Raw genomic sequence first — 15,432 nt, 5'->3', positions numbered from 1 at the left:
ATTCGACTAAGTTTAGCCTGCACTCAAACATTTACCAGGCCGCTTCAGGTGAGGAAAGTCTGATGACGAAAGCTAAAGCTAGCCTTGTGATGCAGTCTCCCTTCTCATCTGTTAACACACACAACCAAAGGCTCCTGGAGGTATGATGGGAGAACAGAAGAGTTGAGAATGGCCTCAGATACTGTCAGAAATGGGAGGTGCATAAGCCTCATTGGAAATATTGGTGTCCGTGGCAACCAACTTGCCACCTTGAGAGAGTACACATAAAGAGTTAAACACCAGAAAAAGAATGAACGAAATACTGAAAAACAGCGATGTCGCAGGGTGAGTTAGTTGCTGACTTGGCAGAGGTCAGGCAGTGAGGCCAGCTCATATCGGCACAGTGCCCAGCCTCCGCTTGGAGTTACCAAAGGACTCACCATGTTCATGGGGTGTTTCCCTCTTACAATGGACATGAACCTGGGCAGCGCAGCTCCCTGTGGCCGTGCAGTAAGTCAGGCTTGAAAAAGGCTAGAGCTGGCGGCAGGGGAGGAAAGGAGAAAGAAAAACCAGTGGTAGCATTGGAAGGAAATGATGCTGTAGGCACTATAGAATCTTGGTGATAAAAATGTGGCCTTTGTCAATGTTGAGAAATCTGGCAGTTTATGGAGCATGACGTCAGGGTTGTTTTACTGAATCCAAATAATCTGAGCAAGACACATATATATAATTTATTAAAAACACATTAGAATTTCACTATTTTCAACAGCCTAAATTCTAGCAACATATACAAATATCAAGTGACTACAGTACATGCCGAGGTAAGAAAAAATACATTCTGGGAGAATATAACTGACACTCAAGCCATTTTCACTTCCTCTGTATTTCAATACATGTTTTATTTTTACCATCCCCAGTGCCAAAAATGGAAAACAAGAGAAACTACATACAAACTGGACTAAAATAAGAATTGGTGCCACAGTTAACCTAAACACACTCGAACCATCCAACTCACTAGATTTTGCAGTTTAGGGACTTCAAGTTCAAAACCAAAAAGGTAGAATTAACAACTCCTGCACAGAGCTTTGTCAGTTCTCCACAGAGGGTCTGGAAACATCCCAGGGTCCCCACAGTCTGAGTTCTTTCTAGTGGTCTCGTCTGCCTTGGTTTCCTACTTTCTAGGTGACAGTGTGGAACCAAGGCCAAAAAGCTCCTGCTCAATCCCTGACCACAGCTTTGTGATCACACCCTTATTTTAGTGCTTCGTCCCTGGGACAGGGGGGAGGACAAGCACACACATAGAACACACCATAACCGTAATGACTGTATAAATTCTCTAAGTGAACAGCAAATAAACCATTGTTCAATTCAAAGTGCACATAGTGAAACATGAGTTAAATAACTGGACTAAACCTGGCACATTTGACAGGATCTACAAACAGCATTTAATAAGACGCAAACCAGAATTCACAAATTCACAACACCTTTATCTGTGCTGGTTCCAAGGGGCAGGTAACAGCCAAGTCGGTGTAATTTTCTGAAACCTCCAAAGGCCACACTTGCCTCAATGCTGTCTACATTATTTCTATAAGTGTATTACTGGGAAACAAAAAATCAGATAAACCACAGTGACTTAAGTATTGAATATTTCAAGCAAAGAAATAAAAAAGAAAATATAGCAAGGAATTTGGTCAAGAAATGGTTCCTTTCACATTTTACTTGATTGTCTTCCAAAGCTCTGTATCAGACATGTAAGTGACCGAGAACCTAAAACAATCTATAATACAAAACCAAAGTCAAAATAAAAAGCCAGGAAAAAAATCATTTGAATTAGGCTCAGCTCTTCATCAAAGTGAAAATATGTAAAAATGAAAACATATAAAAATAACTAGTTATTTTATGAAAACCATTGGTAGAGCTCAAAGACAGTACAGTGGCAAAATGAATCAAGTCTTACAATATGCATCACACCAGAAAACGTGGCCTCCTTTTGATTTTTAAAAAGTTCTGGGGAAAATTATCTGAGACACGGTTACACAAAATAGCAAGCTTCTTTGGGAAAATGACTTCATCTTCAACATCTCTCTCTTAAAGCTTCCGACAGGAATCCGACTCCTAAGAAAACTCTACTCTGCATACTAAGCATGAATAAGAATAAAACAGCAAATGGTTTACTTTGTTCCCCCCCTGAAAGGGGACAACTGAACCCTGTGCTTTACACATTCTTCAATGTTTCAGTACAAGTTCACTATCTGTGCTTTTTCGCTTTGTTACTTTGAAACAAAATATGCATTGATTTTTCAGTGAGTGAAATTGTGCCTCAACAGTCTGCAAAATTAAAGGCAACTTACAATAAAAACAAAATCACAGGAGGAGGCAACCCGCAGAAACAAACAGTTCTGTTTCTGAAGCAATGTTTTAAAACACAGATGTACTTGTGGAAGGAAGCAAAGTCAACACTGTTTACCCTTATCCAAATTTAGTCAAGTTTGGTGATGTATAACCTGGATGGTACAAGCTGAGAAAAAGACCAGGACTTGATGGTCCAGTAAGTAGACTTTGGGTTTGTGGACAGGAATATGGAGTTTAGTTTTCTTGCCACGACAGATATCAGAAGGTGGTTTCTGCACTACAGGCTAATCCATTACAATGTCTACTTTACCATATCTGAAACGAGTGCAGGGCAGGTCATGCTCAAGCATCGACAAGTAAGATGCTGGGAGAATCACATACAGTTCCAATGCATGGTCAGCCAGGTCTGACACAAAGGACTACTTAGGTCCCACAGAATCACACAGAACTGATGACTGCATGTTTGCTGTTTTATTCTGTGTGTAGTACTAGGATTGAATCTAGGGCCTCACTCATGCATAGGCAAGCACAAAACACTAAGACATCTCTCCACCCCCTTCTTATTTTGAGACAGGATTTTAGGAGTGGCCTAGGTTAATCCTGAACTTACTCTCTAGACCTCAAAGCATTAAACTTGGGATGCTCTTGCCTCAGCCTCAGCCTCAGCCTCAGGTTCTTGGGAAGCCTGAGCCACCAATCAGGTCTGGTTCATATTGGTTTTCTTTTTCTTATAATAATTTATTGAAGAAAACTGAATTAAAGTATGATTAAAATTATAAAATACCCTCAGGACTCAGAAAAATTTTGAATTTGTGCTTGTGTGTAAATAAAACCAAGGAGGTTAATTAAGTTTTAGTCTCCAATTCTTCCCTAAAGCATTTACATATCACTTCAGAGTGAAGCAGAGGGATTCTTTCCTTTGCAGCTTTTGTAAAGATGTCCTGGGTGGGATGACCATAGGTGAGACCTGTGCCACCAGGTGTTAAAAGTCTGTCACCCAGTGTACTGCAAGGCAGGGTGCTCCAGCTATGCACACTCCTAGGGAAATACAGAGCGGTGCAGGGGACTGCAGCTAGGACAATGTTTATGGGTCGCTGTTGTGAAGGAAAAAGATTGCACACAGTGATACAGGGTTGAGAGAGAAGATGATAGTACCTACCTTTCACAAAGGGAGAATTTCAAGCCATTTGATATTTCAAGAACAGTACCATGCATTATTGCCAGCAAGGCTTACAGAACCATCTCAAGTTCATTAGTGTATACCTGCAGCATTGGTAATAAATACTCAGTGATTTTCAGGTTCTTTGAAGTGCATTAGAGGGAGCTTTTTCTGTATTAAAAATAGTGTTTTACAGTAGTAACAAACAGGGTGTTTGAAATGTAATGGGCAAGCAGTAAATGCGCCACACAGTAACCTTTAAAGCAAGATGGCAAGATAAGTAGTTTCTTGTACATCGATCACCACATTCCCCTAACCACTTCAGTGACAGATACATAATACATTCTACTATTAATTACTACCACTATGGATGAAAAAGCCATGTGCTTTAAATGGATGCTTTGTAAAAAGCAGCACCACTGTCAAAGGATTTCTTTAAAAACATCACACTTCTCATCCCCTCCTGCTCCCGATACTTCCTGGGTGCTCTGTGGGACCTGGTACACCAGTTCCTCTGGGGCAGCGGCTGGCTTCCCACCTTTCGGGGTGTCGTACTGAGCCTGGCCTGAGGAGGAGCAGCTGTCAGTCCTGGAGAGAAGTGTGTTGTAAGTTCCCACTAAAGCTGGAGGTTGGTTCCCTGCCGTTTTGAAGGTGGATGTGGAGGGCAGACCGATTGAGGCCGTGGGGTGCCCTGACATGTCCATGACGATCGGGGTTGCGTACTCAGGCCCTGTTATGGGCAGAGGTTCAGCATAGGCATGGTACACTTCCTGCACTGGAGAGTTGTAAGGATCTAGGTCTGCGTAGCCTGCTTCTTTTCCTTCTTCGGGTTTAAAGGTAGACCTCTGATGGAGTGTGCCAACAATTCCTCCCACGAGGGGCTGTGCGTATTCTGTGGGCACCATGAGACACAATGGGACACTTGTCTTATGAAAACAGATTACATACTTTAAGGTGACAGCTATAGGTTGTACCAAAACCAGACATTACATCATGGCACTGTTGTCTTTATCAGTGGAAAACTATAGCATTCCCGCCCACAGGGACCAGTAGAAAAATAAAAAATATGTACCTCACAGTAGTAACCTGACAACAAAAAGCCTCATCCCTACACTTCTGCATCAAGTGTTTGTATATGTTGTTTAGTTTTATAAGCAGTGCCTGAATGGAAGTCGGTGTTTTATTGACGGAATAAGAATTAGTCTTAGGAAATGTGAGCTCCTTTCCCTTTGAACTACCAGGAAATGGTTAGGATGGGCAAGTACTAGGGCAGCAGGATGCCACTGTCCTTCAGCTTTTCCTGATCTTCTATTACCTTGTGTCCTGGTGATCATGCACACATGGAGGCCCGAGGTCAACACTGGGGCTCACCCGTTTATTGGGCTAGCAAACCAACCCCCAGGCTAACAGATATAATGCCCAGGGTCTTAGAAAGGAATGCTTCGGTTTTATGAACAGAATATCTAAGCAGAAATGATTCATTCTCAAGGTTATCTTTTATCTTAAATTTTTTTTTAAATGTGTATGAATCTTTGCCTACATGCATGTCTGTGCATTGTGTGTGTGCCTGGTTTCCTGCAGAGGCCAAAGAAGGCATCTGATCTGTGACCCAGTACTGTGAGCCACTGTGTGGGTGTTGGGGATGGAACTCAGGTCCTCTGCAAGAGCCAAGTGCTCTTAAGTGTTAAGCTGTTTCTCCAGCCCCAGAACACAGGTTATTGTAAGTCCGAAAGTCCTTGGAACAAGTGTAGGTGTTCACAGTCTCACCTGCAGAATCAGCTTGTAGCACTGTGGTGACTTCCCTCGGACTCAGGTGACTGAGCTCACTATTGCTGTAGCGAACCGGCGTCTCCTCGTGCTCCACAGATTTGGCAGGGAGAAACTGCTTCACTCCTTTCCACCAACCTTCATTGTGATTGTAAGCCAGGGGCCGTGCATTACTTACAGAGACCAATTCTATAGAAATCAGGCTCACATTCGAGGTAACTTTGCTCTGACAGAGTGTCCAGCACAAAGCAGCTAACTGTAGAAGTCTCAACCCAACGCACACCCAGAAATAAATCACACCAAGACATGATCAGACAGGGTCACCACAAGGTTTTTAAAAAAGCTTTCCTCAAAACCTTTTTAGCTCTCCTTGGGCTGGACTGTTTAGCCAGAGGCCTGGTATACTCTGGCCATGGTACTGACCTAGTAATGAGACTAGGAAGGGGACTTCAGCAATTTAGATGGCCAAGGTTCTTAAAGAACTGGATTCCACTGGTGATCACCATGGTAGTCTCTCTCTATGTCTCTGTCTCTGTCTCTCTCTAACACACAGACACACACACACACACTCACACAGAGTTATTGGGACCCTGGTCATTGTTTCTTTTTTGGTTTTGTTTTTTTGAGATAGGGTTTCTCTGTGTATGTAGCCTTGACTGTCCTGAAACTCTTTTTGTAGACCAGGCTGGCCTTGAACTCACAGAGATCTGCCTGCTTTTACCTCCCAAGTGCTGGGATTAAAGATGTGTGTGACCACTGCCCGGCTGGTCCTTGTTTCTTACTCAGTGCTCACACAGAGCACATGGAAGCTGGTCTCCTCAAGAGGAGTAATTGCAGGAAAAGACAAACATTCCGAGGAAAATATAACAATGGGTGTTGCAACAAATTTATATTCTTCCTTTAATTATTATGAAACACATGGAGGAAACATGGTGATTTCTTTTTTTCTAATGACTTATTTTTATTTTATGTGCCTTGCGTTTTATATGCATGTATGTCTGAGTTAGGGTGTCAGATCGATCCCCTGTACCTGAAGCTACAGACAGTTAGGAGCCACTGTGAGGGTACTGGGAATTGAACCTGGGTCCCCTGGAAAAGCAGCAAATGCTCTTAACCACTGAGCCATCTCTCCAGCTGTAGGACAGTATGTTAGTTTCTAACTGAGGCATCATCACTAAGGGTTAGAGGACATTTTCCTCCTCATACCTAGCAGAGGAAATATTTCTTTCTGACTGGAAGGAGAAGCTAAGTCCACAAGTTACCTGCCCGATCCCAGTGTGGTAAGTCATAGGTGCCTTCGGGTTTCTTCTTTCTGAAATTAAAAGTTAGGAAACAGTCAGTCCTCTAGTAAAAATCTCCCAAGGCACAGCACAGACAGCCATTATGAACTAGTCAGGAGCATGTGGTCCTTCAGCACAGATACATTTTGAGTCTCTCGTACTCCTAACTGTATGGAGGTTCTCATCCATGCAAGCCCAGCAAACAACAACCTATCACTACCAGTGACAAGTGGTGGCAGGAGGGGATGCTCCTCCAGGCCCGGAAGGCCCTCTAGAGTCTGTGAGAAGAAAAAGGCACAAGTGTGGTGCACAAGTCTATTCCCAGCCTACTCCCCAGACCTCACAATTCACTACTGTCTTTCAAGAATCACTATTTACTCAGAGCTTTTTACTTAACAAAAGCATCCGTGAGAGGGCATTTTCAGACACAAGGGACAATCTCACTGGGGTTGGGGAGATGGTTCCCCCATCAAGGGGCTTGTCATCTAGCCTGGGGGGCCCGGAACCCACAGGGTGGAATGAGAGAAACAGACTCCTACAAGTTGTCCTCGATGTGCACGTGTGCGTCATGGTATATGTACATCTATATATGCAGTATACAAATGTAAGGACCAAGCCAGATCAAATTCCAGCAAACAAAAGGGAGGTGGTTATGAACTTCTGCCCCCCTCTGAGGAGTTGTTAAAAGCTACCTGAAGAGGGAGAACTAGTTTTCTTCCAGGGTGTGGCCCCTAGTAGGTGGATGGCCACACGCCCAAAAGTATACAAACACTGATTAAGTTGGATAGGTATGGATAGATAATGTTGGGTGGGTATGTAATGAGGGGAGGGTGGATCTGGGAGGAGTTGGGGTGAGGGTGAGTATGATCAAATGTAATTATGCAATTCTCAATTAATAAAAATATATTATAAAAACAACAAAAAAAGTATTACTACTCATTCAAAGCTGTTTACAAAGAAAACCTAGCAAATGAAAGTCCACTGATAGAAACATACAAACCTAATCTAATTAAAGTTAGTGATTACAGTCAGGCTACCAAGAAAGCAGAAATTACTCTGCTTTACATATGAGGATACACATAGCTTCAGGGTTTGTTTAAGATCACCAGTGTGTCTTTCCCAAAGAGTTCACACCATTTACTTTGCCTGCTAGGATGTACAGATCCTCTGGCACACCGGTCGATACTTGACACAAGGTGGCAGCCAAGTATTCAGATATTTGTTGAATGGTGAATGAATGAAGTCATCTGCTTTCTCTATCAAACCTGTCCCTCCTGGGGTTATCTCGATGCATGGCATTGCTACTAGTCGAACTCCAAAAGCCAGAAATCTCACCCCACCCCAGAATAATGCCGTCTTCACCCTTCTGCCATGTAAAGCATGTCTGTAGAAGCATGGTGCTGTACTTCTGCCTGACCAAACTGTTTCCTCATCTGATTATAACCACTTAACACCAAATACTTTGTGTTTTAGAGACAGGGTTTCTCTGTGTAGCTTTGGAGGCTGTTCTGGAACTTGCTCGGTAGACCAGGCTGGCCTCAAACTCACAGAGATCTGCCTGCCTCTGCTTTCTGAGTGCTGGGGGCATGCACCACCAATGCTTGGCTTAACACCAAATACTTTCTAATCTACAGAACAAAACGGGAAAGCCCTCCCTGACCCAAGCTCAAAGTGCACCTCCTTAGTTACATCAGTGCACCCCCATGCCAGGCTCATAGGAGAGGGCTCATTGCTTATTCTGCCCCCGTCCTATCTCTGTCTTTACTTAAGCAATTCCCCCAGTTTGGGCTAGTCTTACCTGTGACAAGACTGAATGCCTGGGTCTTTCCAGGTTTCAGATGTTGGAATCCTAACCCCATATGGTGATAGTGTTGGGAAGCGGAGTTCTAGGGAGGGATCAGGTCATGATTCCATTGGAATCTGTACCCCTAGAAGAGGCCTAAGGGAGCTTGTTCACTCCTCTCCACTGTCTGAACCACAAAGGAGTCTCTCAATAGCCCCTCATCTGTCAGCACCTCTTGTTCCAATTCTCAGCCTCCAGAACTACAACAAGGAAACTTGATTTACAAACCAAGTTTTATGGTATGAAAACCTGAACATTAAGACATCTGCTCTCTTCTATCTGGGCAGATCCCATCTCTTTGGGCAAAACATGAACTGTCCTTCTCGAAGAGAGGGTTTCAGGCTGACTCTCATGGTCCTCCGAGCACTTCATTTATGTAACACTCACCAAACATGAGTGTTTGCTATTTTCATCAGCCAACCCCACTCAACATGTTAGAGAAGTCAGTCAATTTTTCCAGTATTACCAAATAGCTGTATGTCAGTATTCATCTTAATTTATAGATACTAATGTAATTCCTATGAGAGCTCCACAGTAACCAACTGTCCTTGGAGCTGAAGGAGAGACCTGGTTTTATTCTAGTGACTACCCTACAGGTGAATGTACTGGACTTCCAGGATTTTATACACCTAGGGTCGGTTTCCCGTCACTTCATGTCTCCCGGGATCAATCATGCAAACAAGCCCAGTACTGACCTGTTTCTCCAATGCCAAGCGCACACTAGAATGAGGATGAGTGTGGTGAGGGCCATGACCAGCACAGGAACAAGAACAGCAGCCAGTGCGACATCTGAAACCATGAAACAAAACAACCCCTGTAAGAGTGCAGCAGAAATTGTGAAGGAAAAGACAAAGACGTCGAACCAGATTAGCATAGCTCAACACTTTCTGTCTCAAAGAATATCTTAAGCATCATTTATAAAACAAGACTGGTCTCAAATGGGTGACACAGTCTGTGGACAGTTTCTTCATCATTCCATCTCTGCATGTGTTTGAATGCACTACAGACTTTAAATTGCCAAAAGTTGAAAGACAAATGAAAAGCATCTCGGGTGTACACAGTAGAGTGTGTGTTGTAAGACATCACAGGTCAAAAACAAGGTAACAAGTTCATGGTCAACCGGCAATCCATTAAGAAAATACAAGCAAGCCTCAGCTTCAAAGAAATACCTGTTAAAATCAAAACAAGGTTCTACTTTTTCCATTAAAAGATTAGGCATTTGTTGGACAGGAAACAGGTTTGTTGACGAGACTATGAATACTGTATTTCCAATTGATGTCTTGAGGCAGTATGCATAGGAACCCATTAAAAGCTGTCATTTTACATCAATAATTTATTCTTGGGAAGACATCAAGATATTCAAAGAAACATCCTTCAAAGATGTCCATTCCTGTTTCTACAGAAGAGTGAAAACTGGAATATGAAGATCCAGTGATGAACTGTGATATCTTCACTATAGATGAGATAATCTAGCAACCAAAAGTGATGCTACAATATCACAACAAAGTCTCTGTAGATATGGCCAGGTAGCAGAGGAGCGAAGCACAGAAGCAATCTGTGCTTAAATAGTCAGAAACACACTTGATGCTGGAGTAGGCAGGGATGTAGACATCACTTCCCATCCTCATCTCGGTTCACTGAAAATGGTCCGCTTAAAGCTACTTGGAACAGTAATTCCTTCCTTCACTCCTCAGTCCTCTGCCGTCAGTGGGCAGGATAAGTCACCGAGGGCTCAGAGTGGCCACTGTGTGTCTAACCCACAGCATCTCCTTTACCCTGTACCCAAGAGGAAGACACATTCCACAGAAGAGAACAGGACAGGGTGACGGCAACATCAGGTACTTAGGAAACAGATGTATGAGTAACCAGGTCCCGGGGATGGGATTGGGTATGGGCAGCACAGGCGGCTTCCTTTACAAATGTCTTAGACAGAGGCTAAAGGTTAAGTCTGCAGGCTCCTCCCAAAAAGGGATTTTCCTTTTTATGGTTTCCACCTTGTAAAGGTGGAGAGGAAATGGTGGGTGAGTGAAAACTCTTTTGGTCAAGTGTTTGAGAATATGGGGAGTATTTAAAATAGCTTTAGGAGAGAACAGGGGAAGAGCTCACTGGAGACATCTCTAAGATTGCCATCACACATCTGACCACGATATGATTTTCTCCGGGAGGAAGAGGAGTAGTAGCAGCAGCAGTAGTAGATAAATTAGAATCATGACTGGGGCCAGGAAGCCTTCAGAGATCAGAAAAATAAAAATATCCTTTTCTTGTTTTTTTTTAATAGCTGGAGGGAACAGTACAGGTTTATATACATGGCTACTCTGATTAAAGCCCAGACATTACGACATCTGACTAGACACAGGAGCTAGTGAAGCTGCGGCCTTGTAAGCACAAGGTCCTGAATTCTTTGTCCAGAACCCATGTTAAATACACAAAAAGCCCCGAGTGTTGGCAACACAGTGGAGGCAGAGATGGGCAGATCTGGGAGGCTCGACAGCCAGCTAACATTGCTCGGCTGGCAAGTTGTAGGCCAGAAAGAGACCCAATCTGACAGAAAAGGTGGATGGTGTCCAAGGAACACATCTGAGTTTGTCTTCTCATCTTCTTATGTAAACACAAACAATTCAGCTTATATTTGAAAAAAGAAAGAAAAAAAAAAACATAGCACATTTGCTTTACTACTGGGAAGCTGGGGGTGGTTCCTGGGATATGCTCAGTTCTACTTGCCTTGAGAACTCCCATTTCTGTTTAGCTTTCCCTACCCCGTGAAGAAGATAAGACATGAAAGAAGCTCATGTATGGAAAGCTGCAGAAAGCTATCTGAATGTATACAAACTGTTAGAAAATGAAAGTAGTTATTAGATTCTAGAAGGGGTGGGTGAAGCGCCTTCTAGTGGTCGGAGAGTAGCGACTGAAACATTGAGACTATACGCCAGGACTGGAAGCTTTCCCCACCCGAGATCATGTACAAGCTGAGAACGCGTGAGAAAAGCCGGTGATACAAACGGGAGTTTGTGCGGTTAAAGGTCTTACAGAGAGAGGGCTACACATCTCGGGGCTTTCCACTCTTGATGTGCTTTTTCCACCAACTGTCTCTCTACTTTTATTTCTAGCCACGAGTCCCTGGTACAACCCTCAGTGAGGGGACATAAGAGCCTGGGGTCAGTCCAGTATCACTGAACCCAGAACCACAGCCTGGCACCAAGCATGCTTTGCCTTCTTTCTCCCTTTTCCAGATGTCTTATGTGTACCCATCCCCGGGGGGGGGGGGGTTATTTCTCACCAGTGGATGCCTTCTTCTCCTCTCCCACAGCTGCTCACCTTGCTTGCCAACTTTCTCTTCACACCCGCCCCCTCCCACTCTGCAGCTGTGCAGATTTACAGCTTGCTGCCCTGCTGTTTCCTTCTCGGGATGTTATAAAACCATCCTGGAGCTCTGCACTTTTATTAATGAGACCGGACCTAGCGTTTCCCTAGTAACTCTTCTCCACTGAAAACGGAGCGGCTTTCGTCTGTTAGCTCTCGCTGTAATTCCATGACACTGGTACTTTATTTTCTGAAATTAACTGCAAATTTTCTTTTCAACAAGTAAAAGGAACTGCAATGGTTTCACCACGTTCATACAGTTCAGAAGTAATTCTAATGCTTGAATGAATAATCAGAAAAAAATCAAAATTACAAATGTATAGAAAGCAGAGGATTTTTTTTTTTTTTTAAAAAAATAATGAATGTTACTTGAAGTATTTGTTTCTACCCAAAAGAATTTTTGGGTAGAATTTTTGGGTATTTTTGTTTTTTCCTCTCCTCTATCAACATCTCCTTTGTGAAGCAACACATTCTGTGGGTAAAAAAGCTTGTTTACTGCTGTGGCTTAATCATTTCTAGAAGTGATACGTATCTGAGCTTGAGACTGTGTCCTTAGTTGACGGGTGTCATACGGGGCGGCCTACAGAGCAGCCCAGGGCAACAGTTAAGCACCAGGCTTATATGTACCAGAGAACAGACTTAGGTACATGGGAGCTTTTCCCTAAGGAGAGAAGTTCATTTTCTTTAGATGAGCTGCAAAAATACAGATGACGTCCGTGAACTGGAGAGCTGGAAACCCCGAGTTGAAAACAAGAAGCCCCACCGGGTAACAGAGTCCACACCTGGTCTGGTCTGCCTACCTTTGGTTACATTGGGAGTTACAGTTGTATTTTTTATATCAGGAGTGGCAGTTGTCTGTGATGTCTGTGCAGGAAGTTCATTCCTACTTCGAGGCTGAAGTGCTTGGTTAAATTTAGGGGCACGACCTTGAAAAGAATTTGAAAATATATATATGTATATATATAAATCATTAGCACCTTGATAAGATAAGTTGATTTTTTATAATGTTTTAGATATACTTATAGGACATTATGTCATAAATCCAGAGCATATCGAACTCTCATACCTTTTCCTAGTTTGGGATGAGCTGTAGTGTTCTTGAGGTTATTGCTGTTCCGAGGTGGTGGAGGTTGAGTAAGCTTTGGAAGACGGCCTTAAAAATGGTTTAGAAATGTTTACATATTTTGCTTTAAAAAATAAACCTTAAAAAGACTGATGTTAAATGGTCAACATTTCCTAAACAAATTCTGTAGAGCAATTTTAAATCTCAAAATCCAGATGGATAATTATACTCCACATTAAGTGCAGGAAAAAAAAAAAAAACCTAAGGATTTTCAGCATTTAAATAATCATTAACAGACACTTAGAAGAATACTGGAGAGCAGAAGGCTACTCCACAGCTATAATCAGGGTATGCCACATTCAGTGCATTGAATACATATGTACAACCAGCCAGCTACATCAGGCACAGTGGGAATTTTGTGGATCATGGCAGTAAATAATAGCCAGGGGATGGTGGTGCTCGCCTGCAATCCCAGCACTTGGGAGGCAGAGGCAGGCAGATCTCTGAGTTTGAGGCCAGCCTAGTCTACAAGGTGAGTTTCAGGGCAGCCAGGACTATTACACAAGAAAACCTTGTCTTAAAAAAAAAAAAGGAGTAAATAACATTAAAATGTTATAAAATATTGAGTGAATTATTACAGTTTTGAATTACTTGGAAATAAAAGCTCCTTATGCTAAGGCTGCTGTTTAAATCTCTGGTGCACATCTCACCACACTAGGCTGATGAGACTCTTTAAGACTGGAGATGGGATAATCCTGCCTTTTCATTTGCGTTTTCAAACCATTCTGATGTGCAGCTTTTTATAAGAAAAAAAAGACGAGAAATTCCTACTAGAGAGAGGACTTTGAAAGGTTTCCAATACAAAGAAATTATATGGACTTGAAGTGACAGAAAAGCCCATTACCCTCATCATTATATCTGCATACATGCACAGAAATGTCTATCCATGTGATTACTAAGTGTCAGTTAAGAAGGGAACTGGAAAGGGAAGCTGAGCAGACCACTGGCATACACACTGACTCTTTACCTTTGAGAGTAAACTGGCATCCGAGGAGTTCCACTTTCATGGCAATTTTCTGTTGCCATTGGACAGGGTTCACTCTAATGAAACGTGCAATAATTGGTGGCAAAAAGTTATTACGAACATCCTTGTGATAATCTTTGTTTCCTTGAAATATCTTTAAAAAATAACAAAAATTGGCATTTTACATCAAAAGAGACCAGAACTGGACTGCTCCATTTAAGCATGTTCAACAACATCTGTAAAGTATGACAATAGAACAGACTTCTCAGAAAATGCCTCAATTGCAATCTGGGAAAAACATGATTAAGATGTTGCACATTTTCCACTGGAGTCTATATGAGGGAAACACTAACTACAAAAACACGTTTATGATGGCTTAAGAACTGAACCGGAGGGCTAACCTGGCAATTTGGGAGAAGTTTCAATTGCAGTGACACAGTTAATTGTATCAATAAGCTATCAGCCCCAGTACCTGTGGAATTAATGATTATTTAAACATATTGATTTTATTTTTAAAGTGAAAAGGAGCTGATCACACAAGGGACTGGTTGACTCTCTTCACTCACATACATTTTTTCTCCTTTTGCTGGACCCGGACTAGCAAATGTAAACAAGCCTCTGTCTCCCCCTGCTGGACCAACTGCATCATGACATTCCCCTCATAACAATCCCAGTTTTCATTACTTGTTGCTTACTTGAAGTGACAATAAAATAACTCTGAAACAGTGTTCCATCTAATAGTGACTGTAACTAAACAGCTAAAAATGCATTACATAAGCAATCTTAAGTAAAAGCATAATTTGAAGTGATCACCTCATTCCCTCATCTCTGCCAGTTCTTATAAAGAATTTTCACATACTTGCTATAAATGGTCTCCAAGGCAGGGCACAGAAAGAGTGACCCATAGAATAAGGGTGGCCAGCAGCAGGGAGCTGACTTGACTGAGTCCTCTGAGAACATGCACACACCGGACAAGCCGGCCCCAAGTATAAGAACTATTTCTTTTTTTGGCCCGTCCACGTGTAACCAGATTATACACTTTGGAAGATGCATTAGGAGCTAGAAGGTTTGCTCTAAGAGTCTAATAACCTCCACTTCTGTAAGCTTCTACGATTTCCTCTGACACTGTTCTGAGATGAGCTAAAGGCAGACACTTGCAGCTTTGTTATCAGAGAACAGGAACTGACTGAAACAACATTCGGGACAAAACTATAGGCAAAGGCTGGGGTGCAGCACAGTTGGTAAAGGGCTTGCTCGTGTGCACAAAGCTCCAAATCCTGCTCCGTCACCACATAAGACTGGCTGGGGTGCAGCATGTCTACAATCCCAGGCTCCCGGTGGTAGAAGCAGAAGAATCAGAGGTTCATGATCACCCTCACTATACAGCTTAAATCCAGGCTAGGCTCTGTAAGACCCCGTCTCAAAATAGCTGATCTACCAACGTTTACTGAGAATCCAGTGCACAGGGAGGTTCGAAGATAGCCTTAGGAAAAATAAGGATAGAAAGAAAACCCTACTGGAGGAGTATGTCATACAGGGTATTACCTCCCACCCATTCTCTCATTCTCCCCATACACAAACACACACAGAGATGGTGTAATATTG

General features: G+C 42.7%; 1 protein-coding gene across 1 annotated transcript in view; it reads right to left on the bottom strand.

Annotated features, from left to right (window-relative positions):
* Positions 1-3,907: 3,907 nt before the first annotated feature.
* Positions 3,908-15,432, bottom strand: part of Dcbld2 (discoidin, CUB and LCCL domain containing 2) — a 55,779-nt gene continuing 44,254 nt past the window's right edge. The window contains exons 10-16 of the mRNA XM_051191709.1: positions 13,831-13,981; positions 12,807-12,893; positions 12,541-12,666; positions 9,076-9,169; positions 6,520-6,569; positions 5,258-5,395; positions 3,908-4,382 (exon numbers count right to left, since the gene is read on the bottom strand). Of these exons, the coding sequence (XP_051047666.1) occupies positions 3,913-4,382; positions 5,258-5,395; positions 6,520-6,569; positions 9,076-9,169; positions 12,541-12,666; positions 12,807-12,893; positions 13,831-13,981 (1,116 nt within the window). The 3' untranslated portion in view covers positions 3,908-3,912. The remainder of the gene's footprint in view (positions 4,383-5,257; positions 5,396-6,519; positions 6,570-9,075; positions 9,170-12,540; positions 12,667-12,806; positions 12,894-13,830; positions 13,982-15,432) is intronic.

The sequence above is a fragment of the Phodopus roborovskii genome, unplaced genomic scaffold (assembly GCF_943737965.1).
Source record: "Phodopus roborovskii unplaced genomic scaffold, PHOROB, whole genome shotgun sequence".
Classification (NCBI taxonomy): domain Eukaryota; kingdom Metazoa; phylum Chordata; class Mammalia; order Rodentia; family Cricetidae; genus Phodopus; species Phodopus roborovskii.
Note: the sequence above shows the minus strand (reverse complement) of the source record. Positions and strands in the feature narration are given on the sequence as shown.